Source organism: Colletotrichum abscissum (assembly GCF_030869225.1).
Source record: "Colletotrichum abscissum strain IMI 504890 chromosome Unknown Scaffold_18.1, whole genome shotgun sequence".
NCBI lineage: Eukaryota > Fungi > Ascomycota > Sordariomycetes > Glomerellales > Glomerellaceae > Colletotrichum > Colletotrichum abscissum.
Window position 1 is genome coordinate 105,411 of NW_026850076.1, and position 19,268 is coordinate 124,678.

Below are 19,268 nucleotides of genomic sequence, written 5' to 3' on the forward strand. Positions count from 1 at the left end.
TATTGAGACAGTGCGCATGCATAAAAGCTGTGTCGTGTTCGTAAAAAAGAGAGGTTGACGGAAGCAGAATACTGTTACTAATGCCGGTGAGACGATGCGAGACGTGGAGGTGACGCGGATGGGGTTGTCGGATAGAGCCTCAGGTAGGTGCAGCCTGATGCCGGCGGCTTGCGAAAGGCAGGGCAGATAAGGCAATCGTCGGGCCTCAGGTTGATGGTTATTGCGCTGCTGTTGATGCTGTAAGATGACAACCGCCCTCAATCGTTTCTGCGTCCAGGCGAGAGGAATGAAGCGGTTAGAAAGATGACCTTACTCCGTAGTTACCTCAGGCTGGCACCTTGGGTGACTCGTCAGGAGAGGTTGATTGCTGAGGTAGGCGGCAGCCGCACCTTGAGGCCCGCTGGAGCTCCAACGTATCAGCAAGCTTATGCGGGGTTGATGCCGCCGATCATGCCTTTATTCGGCTCCGGGCGCCCTTCCTGCAGATCGTCCGCCCCGCCGTGGAAGGTCCCTGACCTGTGCGTTCGCCTCGCGTATCTTATCTTATCAGCCTTGAGCTCTGATAACGATAAGACACCCCGAGCCCCTGGACTTCTTCCATTGCGTTAGGCGTCCTTTCGCATTACCTACCTACCCAGAACATCAACTTTGTCAACCTCGTCATCATGGCTCTGGAATGTCTGAATCTTCACATGCAACGCTATACCCAAGAATGAGACACGCTCTCCATCTTGAATCGATATTAACCACAAATCTATGGCTGCTGTCATCCTGCTGCATTCTCGATCGCGTCTTCCGTCGCGCGAGTTCCATCGGCCTTTTCCAAACAACCTCTATTCCCAACAAATGAAATGCTTCAAACAATGGGCATGGCCTGGGCCATCCCAGAAAAGTACTAACTGAATGTTCAGATGCAGTCTATCCTGAAAGGCTCTCTGAAACCAAGCGCCTTCCCCCGCGCCTACCAAGTACCCGGCCCCAAGTCCTGAGAGCTTCTTCTCGATCGATTCCCTAAGCGCTCATGCTGCTGTTCTCGTTCTGGATCTTTCCAAACTTTCTGTTCATCATCACGAGCTCGAGTCCGTTCTTGATGGGTGGCTCGCCGCGAAGCAGGAGACCGATCTCGCTCGGGTGGAACCAGTTCATCCACACCATGACGAGGAACATGAGCGTCGCGTCAAAGACGTAGACGTACGCTTCGTTCGTCATCAGGTGGCCCTTGTTGCCCTCCAGGTACTCGACGACTCTGAAGACACTACGCACCCAGATCAGAACGCTGGTGACGTAGAGCGTCAGGAGGTAGTAGCGCCAGCGGATCTCGGGCTGGTGAGACTTTGCGGTCGGAACAAGCAACATCCTGCGGTGGAAGAGGGCGGCCACGACGATGAAGAAGCCAAAGACGGCGAGCTGAATGAAGAGACCGACGATGATGACCTTCTCGCCAATATCCATCATGCTTGCGCCGGACGCCATCATACCACCACCTATACCACGCGCGTTAGTGATTGCCGACTACTACAGGTTGTCCAAAAAGAGCAAATGCACATACCACTGGACTGCATCAGGAGCGAAAGGACGTCTCCAGAAACGAAGACCTTGGTCAGAAAGCGTCTCTTAATCAAGGCATGGCTCTCTCCGTCGGTCAACATGATGATGCGACCTAGGATCATGTAGATGGAGGCTGCCATGAGGGCCGGAGCGATGAGGAGAAGAACATTCTGGATGATGTAGGGGCCGAGAGTCCAGCATCCGGGCTCTTGTGTCGTGTTTTGCGCTCGTGCAGCGTATCCAACCACTTCACCTGTGCGGAGAATGGTGTAAGCTCATGATCAGGCCATAGGCAAGGGACGGACATGATGTTCTCTTCAAAGCACTTACACAGTCCACCGATGACGAAGGCCGTCATGTACCATGTCTTGGTTCTGATGAGTTGGAAGATGTGAAGACCAGTAGTGAGAACAAAGACGACGCAGAAGAACACCGCCGCTGCTGTGGAAGGCTCGAAACGGTAGAACGACCATTCGGCGTTGACATAGTCGGGGGTACAGCCTCGTGCCATGTTTGCGATCGTGGCACTTTACGAGAACGAGATGGAGAGGAGCGTTTCGGTTGTTGACTATGGATCGATAGAAGTACAGCAGCTGGCCGTTCAAGGAAAAGAGGGTCGGGGAAGATCCAGATGAAATCGAAAGGAGCGTTCCTGGGACTTCGATGCAGGCTGTTCCGCTCGCTGAGTGTCGTTCTAGGTAAAGAAGGTATGATGATGGGACTATCTCAAGGTTCAAGGCAGCGAAACGGATTATGCTCATGTGCTTTTCGCTTTAGGACGGCAATGGTCCACGTTGTGTGGTTCATCCAATAAACAAATCGGTTCAATCGTATTCCACCCCCTTAGACTCAGCCACGCAAAAGATACCAGTACAGCTCACAAACGGCAAGTTAGAAGGACCCTTGGCGCACCGTTCGCCAATCTTAGGGTCTACCGGCCAGTAGTGCTTCTGTATTCTGTCTGCCTGGGATGCGAGTATCACTGCGCCCCTCTCTGCGTCCCGAGCGTTTGTCTCTCCTCAGTCAAATCTGCTGTAAGGAATTCTCGAAGAAATTTGGACAGTGGGCTTGACCCGGCCGTACAAAGACGTATTGAGTACGGGACCAATCACGATTGTCCCAGTACGACTTGGCGTCCCTACCGGGCGCAGGGGCTGACGAAAGACGCCGGGATCCGGACGATTTTGGGCACCCGGGAACGGTGGGCCGTGCATGTCAAGCGCCGGAAGATCCACTTTACTAAGGAGCGGGGCTCCGCAATTGCGAGTATTCGCATTGCTCGCTTCGTATTCCCGCATCTCTGCTTCGCAACCACATCGAACTCTGACTGACAACTGTAAAGCCGTCGGCTGGCGGATTACCCCGTGTCCACAATCTTCCATCAACCTTCTTTATTCTTATTCTCTATGGCCAAAACCCGCGTGTTCGTACTCTCTCCTGTCTCTCCCTTCTGCACGCTTGATTTGACTGAGGTGCTGTCTGCGTTTTACGTAGTCGGTTCCAGTCTGAACAAACTTCTGTAGGCGTGAGATCCGCTCGCACCCTCGTACACCCACCCATCACAAAGACCTAAGGTATTGTCACCTTACACGCGGAAATTTTCTTGCATCAACATAGGATCTGAGACGGAACGGCCATCCCTCGTCCGTTGCCCAATCTTCCTATCCAATGGCAACCCGTCGTTCCCATACCAAGTCCCGCACTGGCTGTAGGGACTGTAAGCGGAGGAAAGTCAAGGTAGGTGACACACTGACAGCCCTCCCTCCCTCATCTACCTACCCTGACTTGGCTGCCGCGTACCGAACACGCGGTAAGGGGTTTAGATTTGGACCCAATCAACCTAGCCTCCAATCAGATAAGGACGTCCCTTCATCTGTGGTCCGTTTGCTGATAGCTTGAACTTACCCAGTGCGATGAAGCATACCCGTCCTGCTTCAACTGCTCAAGACACGGCATCCCATGCAGTCTCTCAGCATCACAGACCTCACCAGCAAACATCACCCCCCAAAGATCAACAACAACACCATCTGTCAACGGCCTCAGCCCAGAAGCACCATACAACTTCCTAGACGCCGCCATCGACCATGACAGGCTCCATTCTCCCGCTCCGTCCATCGGACACTGGGGCCACGGCCTGGAGTTGATGCACCACTTCACGCTCGTCACCGCAAACAGCCTCTCCGTCCGCCCGGACATGCAACACGTCTGGCGCGTCACCATGCCCGAGATCGGCTACAATAGCCCGTTTGTCATGCACGGCATCCTCACAATCGCGGCGCTGCACAAGGCGTATCTGATACCCTCGGCGCGGGACAAGTACCTCGACCTCGCGACGTCACATCAGACTGCAGGCCTCGAGGGCTTCCGAACGCAGCTTCACACCGTTAACGACACAAACTGGAAGCCATTCTTCTGCTTCGCGTCGCTCGTCGTCTTCTACGTCGCTTCGTTGCCTGTGCGGATGGGGCAGGACCTCGACTCCGAGCCGGATATCATGGGTGTCTTCATCTTTGTGCGAGGGATTCGTGCGATCCTCGAACCATATCAGACAAAAATTGTAAGGACGGAATTTGCGCCAATGGCGACAGGAATATGGACCATCGACCCGAGCGATCCATCATATAAGTGCGTCGACACCGGCCATCAAGAAATTCTTATTCCCAAGACTGACAGACTAAACAGGCTCCCACCCCTCCACAACTCCCCACTCCCACCCGACGTCTTCGAAGCAATCCAAGGCCTCTTAGACTTTTACACAGAAAACCTCCACGACAGCGCGCGCGAAGAGTACGTGACAGCCGTGCGCGAGCTCGAAAAAGCAGTCTACCTCATGGCGCATGCCGGCGCAAATCTCGAGGTCGGCATGATTCTCTTCTGGCCGTACGTCATCTCGGAGAACATCATGGCCGACATACACGCCCTGAATCCGTACAGCTTGGTTCTGTTGGCGTACTTTTCCGTGTTCTTGTGTGTGCTTGAGCCGACGTTTTGGTTCCTGCGGGGATGGTCGAAGAGGTTGTTTGCTATGGTCGATGCGCAGTTGGCGGGACATCCTGTGTTATTGGAGGCTGTGAGGTGGCCTCGGAAGCAGATCTATGAGTTTTATGCGCATATTTGACTGAGTATTCCCATCAGCTGTAAATATGTCGAATCAGGGGAAGCTGAAGCTTCCACGAAGTTTGACAACGATCCACTACCCTACCTCAATGTCTTGAGGCGAATGAAATGGCTTAAATCAATTTTCGATAGCTTGACCACCTTCCTGATAGCACCAATCCTCAAATGTTACTTTCGGCTTTCTCATATCACGTAGGAAGCCTTCTCTTATTTCTTTGAACTGTGTCAGTCGAAACTTGGCAAAAGCTTTCAACACGATCCCCGCTCAGGGAAAGCCTCTTGACGTCACATCAGATGTCACCCCACCGGATCTAGTCAGCCAAGTGTCGGAAATTAACAGGTTTGAGAATCTCCTCATAGAGTCAAAGTAACTTGCCAAAACTATATCGTTGCAGCTGAATAGTAAAGCGATGTGTACCAGATGTCAACATCCAGGTATCGGAACTAAGGTAGATCAAGGGGTATATTGTCTGTGTACTGAGCAAATATGTATTTAGATATATTTTTAATAATGCTTTACTGATCGAGAGGAAACTTAAGTCAAGTTTCTCTCTTATATGGCCTCCGTAACGGGGACACATTTCCAACCGAGTCATGTTGCCCCCTCATTAATCATCTCTCTATTGGTTGTCTATTGATGATTTTCGGGTGTTTGCGCCGTTACCGAGATCCTGAACGTCGAGTTGAATGAAAAGTCGATTCGCCCGCGGTCAAATTCCGACATGTGGAATTCATTTTTTAGTTCTCCCACTACACCAGAAGAACGGATTTGTGGTGTGATAGAAGCCCACTTTCCCAGGACGTCACTTGGTGTTGCACCAAAACCCGAACCCAACATTCCCAGGAAGTCGTACATCGAAACACTCCTGCTATGAAACGGCAGAGGGTCCAAGAACATGAAGCGGGGTTTTTCAGAGATCGAGTGATCTCTAAACAGCTTATGCAAATACTTCGCCCGGTGGTTGAATATATTACGAAGCCCCCTTCGTTCCTCTTCGTCTCCGAGTTCCAGCTCACTACCACTTTGGATCCAGTCATGATAGGCCTTGCTATCTTTTCCCTCCTGATAGTGGCGAAAGTCCGGGAAATCGCCGCTACGAAGTGACGTGGTTTCGATGGCAACTTCTGAGTTTCCTATCCCAAAGTTGCTCTTGTCAAAGTTTGAGAGTCCTCTAAACCTGCACCGGGTGCTTTTCGTTTTCTCATCGATCTCTTTCGTAAAACGCCCCAAAATCTCCCAGGCTTCCTTGAATGCTTGGTCTTTGATGACAGCGTGAGCATCATGCAGAAGAATGCTAGAAGAAATATTAGCATACTTCTTGCTTTCAAGTTGCAACCATTCAAGGCGACTGGTCTAATGAGACAGCCATCTTACAGGTCCACATAGTCGAGTTGCAGTCTCTCCAAGGTCTTTTTCATGGTAGTGTCAGCCTCGGATCTCCTAGCGCAGATGTTAGCATAGATCATGTGACATAGCGATTACACATAACGTAGTCATTGGTAGAAAATCAGTGCCATCTCACAGCTTTTGAAAGGTGAAGCGCTTTGACCGAGACGCGTTCCGCAGCGGAGCGTGGACTTTGATAGTCACGAAGAAGTCCTTTCTATCGACCTTACTGTTCTTGATGATCTTGCCGACTTTCCTTTCCTGCTCTTCCACATCCTCAATATGATCAGTGGAGGAGACAATGCCTACTTCCAGAATCTGCCTGAACACGTCCACAAACTTGGCCGAGTAATGACTTTTAACGGAGACGTAGAGTGTTCCAAATGCAAGGTCAAGCTGAAGATTGGCATTAGAAAGCAAGTCGATGTGGATGAAGAACTTAGGCCACTCACGACTGGATAATAACGCTCAGGATCTTCCTCTAGCGTTGTCGAGGCCATGTTTGATTTGAGAAAGTAATAGGGGCGAGGATGAAAGAAAGCGATGTTGAGGAAAGGATGGTAAAAGAATCAGTGCAGAGGTTGTCGAAGCTTGTCTTTGTGATGAGCGCGGTCAAGCTTCAATTTGTACTTGTCGCTCAGCCTATTCCAATATGACGGCATGGTCCTAGGATCTTTGTTCAATGGTCGCTATTTCATTGAATACGAACACCGGATATCTTCTGAAGAAACAACGATTTTCATCCCTGTTGACTGAAAGCAAACTTCTTTCATCTCTTTGACCCTGAACAGCCAAAACTTTTCACTCAAGCACAGGGTTTTTGCTTGGCTTTCTTCCAGCCAACCATGCATGTGATTTCCCCATTTCTTTGACGTGGAACACAGAAGATCAATCGACGAGACCAACGAAACCCTCACGCACTTATTGAAGTGGGGACTAGATGCTCTCAAAGGAGAACAACGTGGTTGATTTCTTTCTAGTCACACTGTTTTCAAAGTTCGATAACCGTACCGACGGAGAACCCTTGACCAGAACAAAGCACGAACATGGTAAGATTTTTGCAAGGGCAAGAAAGTTCGGAGTTGCGCACATGTGGGCTGCTCTGGACGAAAAGATTTCCGGTCACATGTCGATGTAGACTTCGAAGGTTGCCGCAGTGCAGTATTACTTCCGAAGATGGGTGGCCACGCTCAGAAAAGACACTAATCTGGCTCTGAAGCACTGTGGAAAAGAAGCACTGGGATTCGTGGATATCAATCAAGATTTGTGAAGTCTTAGAAATGCTGGAGAGGTAGCAAGTATGCAATTATGAATACCCTAGTTGTATGAGCGCAATTCAAAGAAGTAGACGCTGCCAAATCTCGGTAGAGGGCTCAGGAAGTCGAAGATTCATTGCGTTCGGGACAGAACCATGCTTTCGTAGACATGGAATGAAGACGACTTATGAAACACGGTGACTACATCGTGGTATAGGTATGTAAGGCTCATATCGAGTAAGCTTCGCAGTGGACATCAGCTCGACTACCTTATACATGATCCGGGCCCAGCTGCATCCTAGTGTTTGCAAGATGGAGCAGCAGTAGGGAAATTTTGACGTCTGACAGTTGAGATAGATCAGGATTTTGTCTCGAATCTCAGGACAGAATAAGAATCAAGTTAGATTACTTTCTCGATTAAGACAAGTTATTTGGGAAACGGAATTTTGGAAGTATTTTGCGGCTCCAGTTGATTAACTGTTGCCAAATTGTCCAGATTTATGCAAACTACCTACCTAATTTTACACTCTCTTGCCAAGACAACACCGCTTAGTATTGATGCTGCGACACCCTGATCATTATTCCCTTGTAATGCAATTACTCACCTCATACATACACTCTTGATAAACCTACGAGGTTGGTCAAATGCAGCGGGATGAAGGTCGAATTGTGTTCGTGCGTTGCACGTGGCGGTACCGCGGATAAGGTCTAGACCGGTGAGCCAACCACGGTGATTCAATTCTCCACGACGCTATAGATCACGGCTGGGAATGATCCGCAGCGCGCGCCCTATAATACTTCAAACGAAATCCGGGTCTTGGAGAAGACTGACAAAGTCTGGAGTCTGGGGCGTCAATGCGCATGTGACTAGAGTGTTGGGCTCTGAAACTCCCCATCAGCTGTCTGCAGGCGGTGGTATATTTGCAATCACGTGGGAACCGGATCAGCTATCGTAAAAGACGGTATATTTGCCCAAATACAACTGATCTCGGATGTCTCTGAGTGACTGGCTTTGTCCAGCATCGGTTCTTCGATAGCTCGAGTTTAGTGGTCACACAAAGTACTCCTCCTCGACCAGCTGGTTTCAAGCAGTCTTCTCAGCTTTATGCGCTGTCACAAGTCGAACTTTTGCCTGTCTATTTCAACCATATCCTCATTGGAAAACTTTACGTGAGTATGTATAACCGACATGTTTCAACCGAGCCCGTGCTCAAAGGTTTGTAGAAAAAAATCAATTGTGGAAAGCCATAGAAAACCAAGACGGTTAATACGCGAAAATTTGACTAGGTACGCGGAGGTTTAACAACACTAATCCACTTCTAATGTCGTGAGATACAGATTACTAAGTCGGCTTTCTAGATAATTTGAGTACTTATCCCATCACCTGCAAGACAACGCCAGTAAAGTAGTGGGTACTTACTGTCCGTAAACGTTAGGTAGTTGACAAAAGACGCCAACCCCTTTTGAAGTAGTTATCAAGTATCACCTTGATTTCCCCCTGGTGGTAAGGCGATAACGAAACCTTCACTGCATCCTTATACCTGCTAACATCGATCTTTTTCTTACTCCCTGTTCTGCTCTCTTCTTCGCGTTCTTTCTTTCCTGCCGCCTCTCCGGCCTCCAACCCTATCACCGATCTTGAGACCGGCATTGGATGATTTCCACGTTCCTGTTGACGATCTAGCATCTGCCAGTCTTTTACAGCTTGTCGAATCTCTTCATCATGCGCCATATGCCAGGCGAGAATCATTGTACTTGGCCATGATTTCCCGTGCAGCGAGGCAAGGACATTTGTCGTTTCCATTGTCACCAACTCGAATGGCCATGTACTCTTCTGATTGTGGACTGTGATCTTTGTTTTGGGTACTTTAGCAAGCCGCACAAAGCTGGACTTGGTGTGTTTACGTGCCTCCATCCAGGACTTCAGGTCGGGATAATTGGGCAAGACTAAGGCTTGTTGGTGATAGACGGCTGGGGTTTGGAGTGCTTCGACGAGCACAAAAGTATCATTTTGACTGCTCCAAGGTCTGACCCCAAGAAACTGGGCTCTTCCTTTTCCATCTTTCTGGGCTGTGACCTCTTCTATCAGCTTCTTCCAAACCATCTCGGCTGTTTCGGAAGTGCGGTTCTCATCATGCAGAATAATACTAGCACTGATATCAGCATAGCGCACGTGAGTTGGCTTTCAAACGTGGTGATTGATTTAGAGGAGGGGGACTTCTTACAGGTCTACGCTTTTGAGCTTCATTGAGGCCAAGGACTCAGTCAAGAACTTATTCAAGAACTTAAGGACTTTCTTTTCGAGGATTTTAGCTTTCTCCTTCGAGTCTTGGACTTCAAGTGTCACGACTTTCGCCTTCGCCTCTTGGGATTTCTCCCCCGCCTCTAGGGCTTCCTGCTCCGGTACTTGAACTTTAAGTGACACGAAAAGTTTCTCCCTGGGAATTTTGTCTTTGATCTTTGCAATGACCTGACAGAATTTCTGTTTAGTTCAGAGTCAGGATTGGGCTTGCCATCCCCTTCCAGATGGAGGTTGTAAAAGCGGTTTTCCATAATTGTCACGGCTAGCTCCACAACTTCGGAAGTGCTACGACTTTCTGTGGGATTGTCTTCTCCAATCTTGTAGTAAAGTGTTCCGAATTTAGGGACATCGAGCTGAAAATGTCAAAATTGGTGTCATTTCGAATGTCAATCCATGCCATATTACTTACAATTGTAACAAAAGGGCTATCTCTCGGGTTATAGTGTGTTAAGTCCATGGTGGAGATTCATAAGAGTAAAAGATAGTCGTGCCAATAACCGAGCTGACTGCTAGGCGGAGAGATTGATGGCGGACGTGCACCGCTCAGATCAGAGCCAGACAACAAGCTAGAACAACCTTCTGAGGAACGCAGGCACAGCCAATGGTACGAGATAGATTCAGGAGTTGTTGAAGCGTGTCCAGGTGTGATTTGCCTCGGATAAGGCATCCCATAGGCAGTAAGTGGCTTCGCATTCAACAGTCGGCACGGCTCCATCCTTAAGTGCTCTTGCTTGAAGCTTTTCACACCCAGGGCTGCGAATACCAAAATTCACGAATGTGAACAGCGTTCTTGGTTTCCTGTCGTCCAATAAGAAGCTTTAACCAACTCTTTGACTGAGCACTGAATAGTGTGTATTGTTCTTGAAACAAGGATCCCTGGATTGCTTTGATCGTAGCAAACTTCGTCCACCTTTCCCTTTGAATTAGCTGGTCCCGGTCTTCCCTGTGCCTCCCTTCCACTACAAAGAAGATACGAACATATGCAGGCCACTACGTCGCACTGAAAGAGATATGAAAGACATAGCAAACGCGGATGATTCTATGTTCTGTTCAGCGAACAGCCTCTGAATATCAACGCAATGATCGCTGGTTGTAGTCCACTGATGTCGAGGTAGGGCGTCTTGAAAAGCTCCGATTCCCTGTTGAGGCCTCTCGTGTGAGAAGCTGTCAAATACCAAGGTGGCCTCGAATGCGGCTGTCAGACCTCAATGCGCATATCTGATAATTCCGATCTCAATCAATCGACTTCTTGTTTTCATTAGCCGTCCTGAATATGAGATTCAAAAATCTTTCTCTTCCTTGGCAGCTCTGTTAAACCTGCTGAGATCCATTTCCTCCAATTCTCGCAGTTGTTTCTGTGATACTGGAACGCCTGTCTCGAGTACCCCTTCAGCTTCTGGATCCCTTGGTCACTGACTCGTGGGCAATGTAGATGAACCATCCCAGAATACCATGACGGATGGACAAACTCTCTGTGGAACGCAGCGTGAAATTCTCCTTCTCTAATAATCCAACGAAAGGTCGAGGAATCTTCATAGCGGTGGATTTCAGGGGGCCAGGGAAGCAGTGAACTCCGACCCATATCCTGGCTTGTCACAATGCTCCGGCCTTGAGCTACGAGCCTCGCAATCTACTGCGAGCTGAAATCTAAGGTGAACACCGCCAGACTTATGCAACCTCGCCCCCACTCCATTTCTTACCTCTCTACGTTGCAAAAGATTGATTGCAAACCGCGTGGCGGGTATTTCGTGCTGCTCCTGAACAGCTAGGCACTCCACGCTTTGGCCATGCATGGAAAGAGGTTGAGGTGAATTGCAATGCAATGGCGGTCCAGACCACGGCTTCGGACGAAAGCAGCCAATCACGGGGCCTTGAATCTGCATGACGCTGCAGACACCGGCCGAGAAATGGTGCGTAGCGCCCGTGCCCAGTCTGCACCTTCTGAGGGGCCTTTCGGATCGTGAATGGACTGGCCAACGCCTGTAGTTTGGTCCAAGGCACTGGGCCTCTGTGGAATCAGTGCGCATGCAATTGGGGTAAAGGGTTCTGGAACCCCTCGCCGGTCGAGCTGTGTGTTACGCAGGTCAATGTCTGGCCTGCAGATTAGGTACTCGGCCAAGGCGCCGTATTAGACCCTGTCTTACCCAACATACTGGCCGCGAAAGTCACACTGCAAATGCGCATGTCAGCTTACCTCTAGACGATCAGTGTGGGAGACTTTAACTCTTTTCACATGAGGAGCTTGGGTTCTCATCTGAAAGTCGGTGGTTGACGCCCTATGGCTGGTCTGAAGGGCAGACTATCAACGATAGACTTTGGCCGAAGGCTGTTGACATAATCGCCGACTGAACTTCATTGACCGACTGACATTAGCGCTACACGGAGCCGTTGAATCTTGATAATTAAGCGTCAGGATCTGTGATTGACCCGGTGGTCTGGTCAGGACTCGGCTGCGGCTTGATCCCGTTTTACTCACGCAACCACTTGTTGCACGCGGATTCTTCTCCTGGCATATACGGCGAATAGATATAGTATCTGCAGTACGGCCTTAATGGAATTGATAGAGAATGAAAGGTCTCAGGACCCATGGCACTGGATGCGCTCTGTTCCTGTGTTTCACGACCGACCCCTTCCCCTTTTGTGCTTCTTTGTTCATGTCCATGCGGCTCTCTTTACCTTCAAACTACTTTCCTTTTGGAAATGGTGCCTCTCTCATTGGTTCGAGATACCTTTGGCGTCAATGTGTAAGCGCACTAATAGCTTTAGCTCTGCCGGACCTGCTCAGCCGCCACCGAGAATACAATGTCCGTTTCGCATGCCGTTAGACGCTAGAGACTTCGGATTCCGTAAGCTTCCCAGGCTGTTGACAACACCCGATTTACAACACTTTGCAGTACAATGAAGCCTGGCTAAGAGGCATGTCAGCAGCGATGACAGTCCAAGTGCCTTCGGCTTACCCATGGGGTAACCATACCACCGGGGCCGACACGATGGCTTGACCTTGCCGCCGGACTTTCTGATGCGTCTGGATCGGATCGAAAGTGCATGCGAGAAAGTGAGAATGTCTGAGAAGAGCAGGGATTTTGAGTCGTTCTTCACATCTATAAAGATGGTGTATTCACATTAAGAATTCTGACTTCTTGGCATCCTCTCTCAGACATCTTCCACAGCAACCACTGCCAAGATACTGCACGTCTTCCTTCCCGTCGACCGCATCATCGCCCCATCTTTCTTTCGTAATGCACGCTTCAAACCTCCTTCTCGCTGGCCTCTTGGCACTCGCCAATGCCGCAGTCCTCCCCCACGCTGAAGATGCCTCTTCTGGTGCCGTCGTCGCAAAGGATCTTGACACTCGCGGCGGAGCCAAGTGCCCAGCAGTCTGGAAGCAAGTCAACACTGAGCTCAACTCTCTCTTCATGAGTGGTCCTCAGTGCAACGATCTCGCACGCGCATCTATCCGCGCAATCTTCCATGACTGTGGCTCCTGGGACACCTCCCAAGGCCTCAACGGTGGCTGCGACGGCTCGCTAATTGTCGGTGTCAACCCTGATGTCGAACTCAACAGGAGCGAGAACAGGGGCCTGCAGAAGATTGCCGGTGTTCTACAGGGTCTTGCAACCAAGTACAACACTACCGTTGCGGACATGATTGTCTTCGCTGGAAGTAAGTCTCGCTATGAAATCAGAAAAGTCACGTGGGAAGTATTCTTTTGCTGATATCCCACGCCTCAGATGCCGCAATCTTCCTCTGCCCCGGGGGGCCCAAGGTGAAGACCTTCATCGGCCGTGCGGACAGCACCACGTCTGCCAAGGATGGTGGCTTGCCTGACGTCTTTGCCTCCGCCGACGTACTCGTTGCACTCTTCGAGAAGAAGGGCCTTGACGCCGAGGCTCTTGCTGCGCTCCTGGGGGCTCACAGCACCTCGACGCAAAACTTTGTCGATACGACCAAGGCCAACGCGTCCCAAGACTCAACGTAAGTCGCCTCATCATGTCATGAAATTCAACATCGTTATACAAATGCTGATCATTCACTACCAGGCCTGGAAAATGGGACGTCAGCTACTACAAGGAGACATACGACTTCGCGACGAAGGGCACTGCTGCACCGGGCGTCTTTGTGTTCCCATCGGACTCCAAGATCTCCACCTCTACCTCTGGAGACATCGGAAAGAAGTTCCAGGGCTTCATCGGACAGCAGAATAAGTGGAGCAGCAGCTTTACCAACGCGTGAGTTACTCCATGATGAGAAAACTGTATGTATGCTCGATTACTGACACGGAGTAGCATGGAAAAAATGGCACTGTTTGGAAATGATAAGAACAACCTGGCCGATTGCACCGACAGTATCACCAGGCTCTGAGTTCTTAAAGCGCTGGCTCGGCGTTGATCGCATGTGCTGAACGTGGCGATGATTTGATGTTAATATCTTATTCTTTGGGGGCTGTACGTTAGCTGCCGGTGTGGTAGATCTCCCGATCTCACGAGATTAATGACGCGATAGAGTTTAATGATTAATGTTCAGTATTATAAAATATTAGACAAAAATACGTACTCTGACCTGACCCCAAATGACTTCTAGTTTGAATTTCGGCTTCAAACGAAAGATACCATATGGCTAAAACAAATTGCACATTACTATCGCTACTTAGGTTTGATTCTCGGATTTCTTGCGCAAATTCTGTATCTTGGACTCTGATCCCAGTAGACAAGATAGGTTAGTGATGGAATGAATTGAACGTGCACTCCCACATGTACCTAGGTATATCAAGTGTGTTCATAAATGTCCTTTTGATGTATATTATTCCGCAATAACCAACTTCTCTTTGAATAGTTGTGGCTATATGAAAGATAACACCTGTCTTAGATCTTTCGTGAATGAGACAACACATAAATAATAAACGATCTCTCAAATCCACTCGAGTTTTAAACACCCAAATCAGCAAGTGACTTTTGTCCTTCATCCGTGAACATCATCCTGCCGTTGAAGTACCCAACAAACCAAACCCCCAGATACCGCCAGTGCCACCACCAGAAATGGTCCTGAGCACCAAACCATCCGAACACGAGATCCAAGTTATAACATAGGTTGTTACACGCCCCTAGAACCAGGACGCTCAGGATTGCGACGAAATGGACTGCTTGCTTTCCGTAGATGCGATCGACAATGAAGGCGTTGATGAGGCCTCCCATGGCGCCTCCCATGCCCAGAGGGCAAAACACGATGGTCCACATGAACTTAGGGAACATACTGCGCCATCCTGAAAAGGCAGCGATGCTGACTATGAGCATTGCAACTTCGAAGACAAGGGAATTGAGCCAGAAGAGGAGAAATGGACGGAGGTAGATAGCACGTCGCTTCGAGGCTGTGGTTTTGTCCTCATCAGCAGTTACTACTATCTGATAGACTGGTTGAGACATGGTTGGCGAGTCTTCTTCGACGATTCTGTAAAGTTTGATCGTCGATATGTTTGGGGTCTCGGGAAGATGTTTGCACAGGTTGGAAGATGTAAGGCTTCGAACGTAGGAAGCTGAGGCTGTATTTGAGATATGAGCTCAGACACAGGGGATACCTCAGGTAGTCAGGTCGGTTGAGTTTCTTTTGTAGTTCCACATCTAATACTTTCTCACATGGATATATGGAAGAATTCAGACTGGGAGAAAAGTACCAGCCGAGACGGATTACTAAACACGACCAATGATATCCTCGGCTGTCTTCTCACAATATACCCCGCGATGCGATACATCTGGCCATACATCAGACGACTTGGTTCTCATTCGTCGTAACTTATTGCTAGCCCCTCGAATGACCTTTAGTAAATTCACGCATCCCTCGGATACACCATTCAAGGATTAGTATTCTCTGTTTTGAGTTCTATTAAAGCTGAGAATGGGAATTTCTAGCTATAGTTGAGGTAAGTAGGTGGAAATGTACTGTGTTAATCACACAGAGGTCTCATGTATCATCAATGCATCACCAAGAAGTGACTAGAAGCTTTCACCGTTCCATATCTGGAAGTCCTAGAGCGGTGCTGAGGTCCTCACGTTTTTCAAGAATCCAAAAAGTGATCGAATGAATGCCCGAGCTCCATGACGCTGAGTCGAGGTGTGATGAAGAAAGAAATGTCCACTATGGAAGATGCGTCTATGGTCAACGTCTCCTCAGTTTTCTGAGTACTAAGGTACTAATAGATAATGGCTTTATCCCGGATCTCCGAGACCGACCTGGCAGGAACACCTGAGCTATTCTATTTGGTGTGAGTCAACATCTTGGCCGTTACCTGAGGTATCTGAAGACACATATCAGTATGTTGCATCACTGCTTCTCTGTCTCTATGTGCCGTCCAGAGCCAGTTCCTATACCTCACCGACTGCTTAGCTTGACTTACCAAAATGATATGCGGCACATATAGTACTCTGCTGAAATCAAGAACATAGTCTGGGCTGAAGGACCTTATCCGTCACCTTTGAGCAAAGTCCTACCTGAGGTGGATGGGAATGACTTGCAGTTTCCTAGAAGACATGGAAGCGTTTAAAACGAACGTGTATGATTGTTAGATATCCTGATAAATGAGAAGTTGATAACATCAAATCGCGGCAGAACTGAAAAAGACGGGCAGATCTTCAGAAGTTGCAACAAATTTGTCTGCAAAGATCCACGGCACTTCCTCTGACTTATATTGCACACCGAGACCTGCATGGTCTTGGGAGGTGGTAACAAGCTGGCTGCAACAGAGGAAAGAAGAAAACATGAGGGCCATGTTGCACTTAGAACTTAGAATGATCTACGGCCTCTACTTGGCGTAATACTATTCTTCTCTCTGAAATTACATGTTCAGAGGGGGTCTCGCCGTGGTCTACGATGGGCTCGAGCGCAAAGCTTCGGCTGTTGGAACCAGACACATTTGCCGGACGAGCTGCTTGTCCGAGTGGAGCTGACAGAACGCAGGAGGAATGATCCGTGAGTCCAGTTTCACGAGGCTGAATTGGCTTCTTCGGACGGCCAATACACTATCAGCCCTCAAATTCTGTCCGTGCCAAAAGCTTCTCAAGCCTCCAGCTTTTCAACTCCATCTGCACGTTGCAAAAGCGGGTGGTTAGCCACAGCGGGAAACACCGAAACCAACCTCAGCCGCAAGGCAGCGCCATGATGCTATACTTCACAACCGACCTCTCATATGCCGGCCCTACGGTTTCTTGTTTGGAAACAATGAGGTGGGCGAGTTGCGGGAGCGGCTGAAGTTCTGTGCACAATTGCACTAATTGAGTCACGAGCAGGGCAACGAAGATGTGCACAGCTCTTCCGCAATGAAGTTTCCAGAATGGGCCGAAGTTGAAATGGAAGCTACTACAACGCGCTTATCCTGACTGTGTTTGAGGTTGTTTGCCATGAATGCAGCCAGGACAACCATAACAGTCTGAGCGAGCCTCGAGACAAGGTCTAGAACAACGCGAAGCCAAGCACTCTGATCTGTGGCATGCTGATTAAGGCCAATCCACCAGGTCTTTGCGCCAGCTGAAAGCCTGTCTGAATCAGCCATTGTGATCCTTCTGAGCCATTCGGCGAGACAGCTGCCAAGCCGCACGCGGTCAGTCACAACGCCTGTGTTCGCCCGCGAGCGACTAGACTTGGAAGCCTGCGCAGAAGAGCTTATTACTACTAGACATGCATGTAGACTAGTGCTTAGAAAGAAAAGTCCCCTCCAATTTCTCGAAATATGACTCGTTTGGGGGTGCACAGGATGTGGCGCGTTCCTGATTAATCCCCCCAGGTTCGCGCCATGTCCGCGAAAAAAGAAACGGTTTGATCTAGCGTGCGCGTGGCGCCCTCACCACCCGCCGCTGATCATTTGCCGCGCACCAAAAATCGATCATGGTCAGATCCTATGCTTGTCCGAGCACAAGGCTAGAGGGAGGGAAAGGAAGACAATCTGAAAAAATAGCAATTGCGCCGGCGTTGTTTGAGAAATCTTAGCCGCCATCGCCCGTTATCCCACACACGTGATATTCTACCTCGCGCGTAAGATTATCTGGGGTAACTCAGGGGGTTGAGAAGAAAGTCAGAGCGATCTACAACTCTGGGTTGGTCAAGTTGGCATGGATATATAAACACTGCACATGGACTGTCGATCTCCCATGTCTAGATCATCAGTCAACAGCATCAAAACAGCCACCCGCCTTCAAAAGCCTGCTTCTTCGTCCTCTCCAACATCACTCGCTACCAGTCACTCTTTGATTACTCTCATTCCAACAACCATCAAAATGAAGTTCACCACTCCCATCGTCTTCCTCGCCGCTGGCGTCATTGCGACCCCTACCCCCGAGCTCTGCGCGCGTGAGCTCAGCCAGGTCAACACCATCATGACCACCGTCCTCAATGGCATCCAGAGTCTTGATGGTTCGATTTGCGCCTACGCTGGCGGTGATGGCAAGGACCTCGAGGATGCCTCTTCCACCATGCTCACCACCATCCGCACTGCCACTTACAACGCGGTTGCCATGTTGGCTCTGACCATGGATGAGGCCATCGCCTTCCAGCCCCTCTCTGACGAGCTCAACGCCGCTGGCGACAAGCTTCTTGTTGACCTGAGCGACAAGGTTCCTTCGTTCGCCCAGGCAGGTATCTGCGACAGCACTCTTTCTTGGGTTGCTCAGATTGGTAAGTCGCTTTCATGGCGCAGGGTTCCAAGACCACGCCGCTAACATCTTCTAGGCGGAAACGTCCACACTTTGATGACCTCCATCTCCACCAAGTTCCCTGCCGGTGGCAAGGGTGGCGATGAAATCACTCACTTCGATGGTATCTTCCAGGAGATGCAGGACAAGCTCAGCACCTGCGCTACCGCCGGCAAGGGTTCCTCCGGATCTTCCGGCAGCTCCTCCGGCACCGGCACCGGCAACGACAACAAGGGTGTCGGAACCGCCACCAAGGCCGTCACCGCCGCTACTGCCACCGCTTCCGTTACTGCCCACACCAACGGCACCCGCGGTGCTTCTCCCACCGCCACCACCGTTGTCACTGCCGGCGCTGCGCTGATGACCTTCTCCGATGCCGGCTTGGCTGCCGCCATCTTCGCTCTCCTTCTGTAAATTTGCCTCGTGCAATTCCGAAAGGACAACAAAAAATAGCCGCTGGGGGCCGCTGGAGGGTGGAACTCTGCACATATGTGACCGAACTTCTTGTTTATACGGGGCTGCCCATACACGCGCGCACCTCGATGAAGTCATGATTTATTTTAACAGGAGGGGCTTGTTCTTGCAAATAATGTGTAGTCTGTCACATAGATACCAACAAGAATTTCAAACAATTTAATCCACAAACACACTTTCTTGCTGAATTTAAGTGAGATGACATGCTGCAAGGGATGTGAACATTGTCTCTGTACGACGAGGTGCTTACCAACCAGGCGCACCCTAGCTAGCAGCAAGTGTATCACGCCTCTGAGGTGCTGCAAGGCCTGTGACAAAAAGTCTGGAATAGATGTTTGCACTGCATGCGATTTGCCAACTCAGCAGTAAGCTGGGCTTAAAAAAGGAAACCCATTGCCGGTCATGACTTAGACGCGGCTTGCAATGTTTGTAATAAAATTACCCAGGCGTGCCGGGGCGCGTGGGTGCCAGGCAACCTGGTCCGAGAGCTGGAGAACTTATTCCCCGCC

At 49.8% G+C, this 19,268-nt stretch overlaps 6 protein-coding genes across 6 annotated transcripts; 3 read left to right on the plus strand and 3 right to left on the minus strand.

Annotated features, from left to right (window-relative positions):
* Positions 1-1,011: 1,011 nt before the first annotated feature.
* CABS01_08029 (RTM1) lies at positions 1,012-2,059 on the minus strand (the record flags this gene model as incomplete). The annotated part of the gene is made up of 3 exons (XM_060541391.1): positions 1,012-1,484; positions 1,550-1,801; positions 1,879-2,059. 3 exons carry the CDS (start codon positions 2,057-2,059, stop codon positions 1,012-1,014), a joined length of 906 nt encoding a protein of 301 aa, XP_060402195.1.
* Positions 2,060-3,216: 1,157 nt separating this feature from the next.
* On the plus strand, positions 3,217-4,666 carry CABS01_08030 (uncharacterized protein; the record flags this gene model as incomplete). Its single annotated transcript, XM_060541392.1, has 3 exons — positions 3,217-3,285; positions 3,458-4,173; positions 4,231-4,666. The coding sequence occupies 3 exons, from the start codon at positions 3,217-3,219 to the stop codon at positions 4,664-4,666; spliced, it is 1,221 nt and encodes a 406-aa protein (XP_060402196.1).
* Positions 4,667-5,296: 630 nt separating this feature from the next.
* Positions 5,297-6,552, minus strand: CABS01_08031 (aldo/keto reductase; the record flags this gene model as incomplete). Its single annotated transcript, XM_060541393.1, has 4 exons — positions 5,297-5,960; positions 6,041-6,106; positions 6,189-6,448; positions 6,505-6,552. 4 exons carry the CDS (start codon positions 6,550-6,552, stop codon positions 5,297-5,299), a joined length of 1,038 nt encoding a protein of 345 aa, XP_060402197.1.
* A 6,297-nt stretch (positions 6,553-12,849) lies between these two features.
* On the plus strand, positions 12,850-13,972 carry CABS01_08032 (versatile peroxidase VPL1; the record flags this gene model as incomplete). The annotated part of the gene is made up of 4 exons (XM_060541394.1): positions 12,850-13,273; positions 13,342-13,585; positions 13,651-13,839; positions 13,897-13,972. 4 exons carry the CDS (start codon positions 12,850-12,852, stop codon positions 13,970-13,972), a joined length of 933 nt encoding a protein of 310 aa, XP_060402198.1.
* A 563-nt stretch (positions 13,973-14,535) lies between these two features.
* On the minus strand, positions 14,536-15,030 carry CABS01_08033 (uncharacterized protein; the record flags this gene model as incomplete). Its single annotated transcript, XM_060541395.1, has 1 exon — positions 14,536-15,030. One exon carries the CDS (start codon positions 15,028-15,030, stop codon positions 14,536-14,538), a length of 495 nt encoding a protein of 164 aa, XP_060402199.1.
* Positions 15,031-17,871: 2,841 nt separating this feature from the next.
* Positions 17,872-18,699, plus strand: CABS01_08034 (uncharacterized protein; the record flags this gene model as incomplete). Its single annotated transcript, XM_060541396.1, has 2 exons — positions 17,872-18,268; positions 18,323-18,699. The coding sequence occupies 2 exons, from the start codon at positions 17,872-17,874 to the stop codon at positions 18,697-18,699; spliced, it is 774 nt and encodes a 257-aa protein (XP_060402200.1).
* Positions 18,700-19,268: the final 569 nt, after the last annotated feature.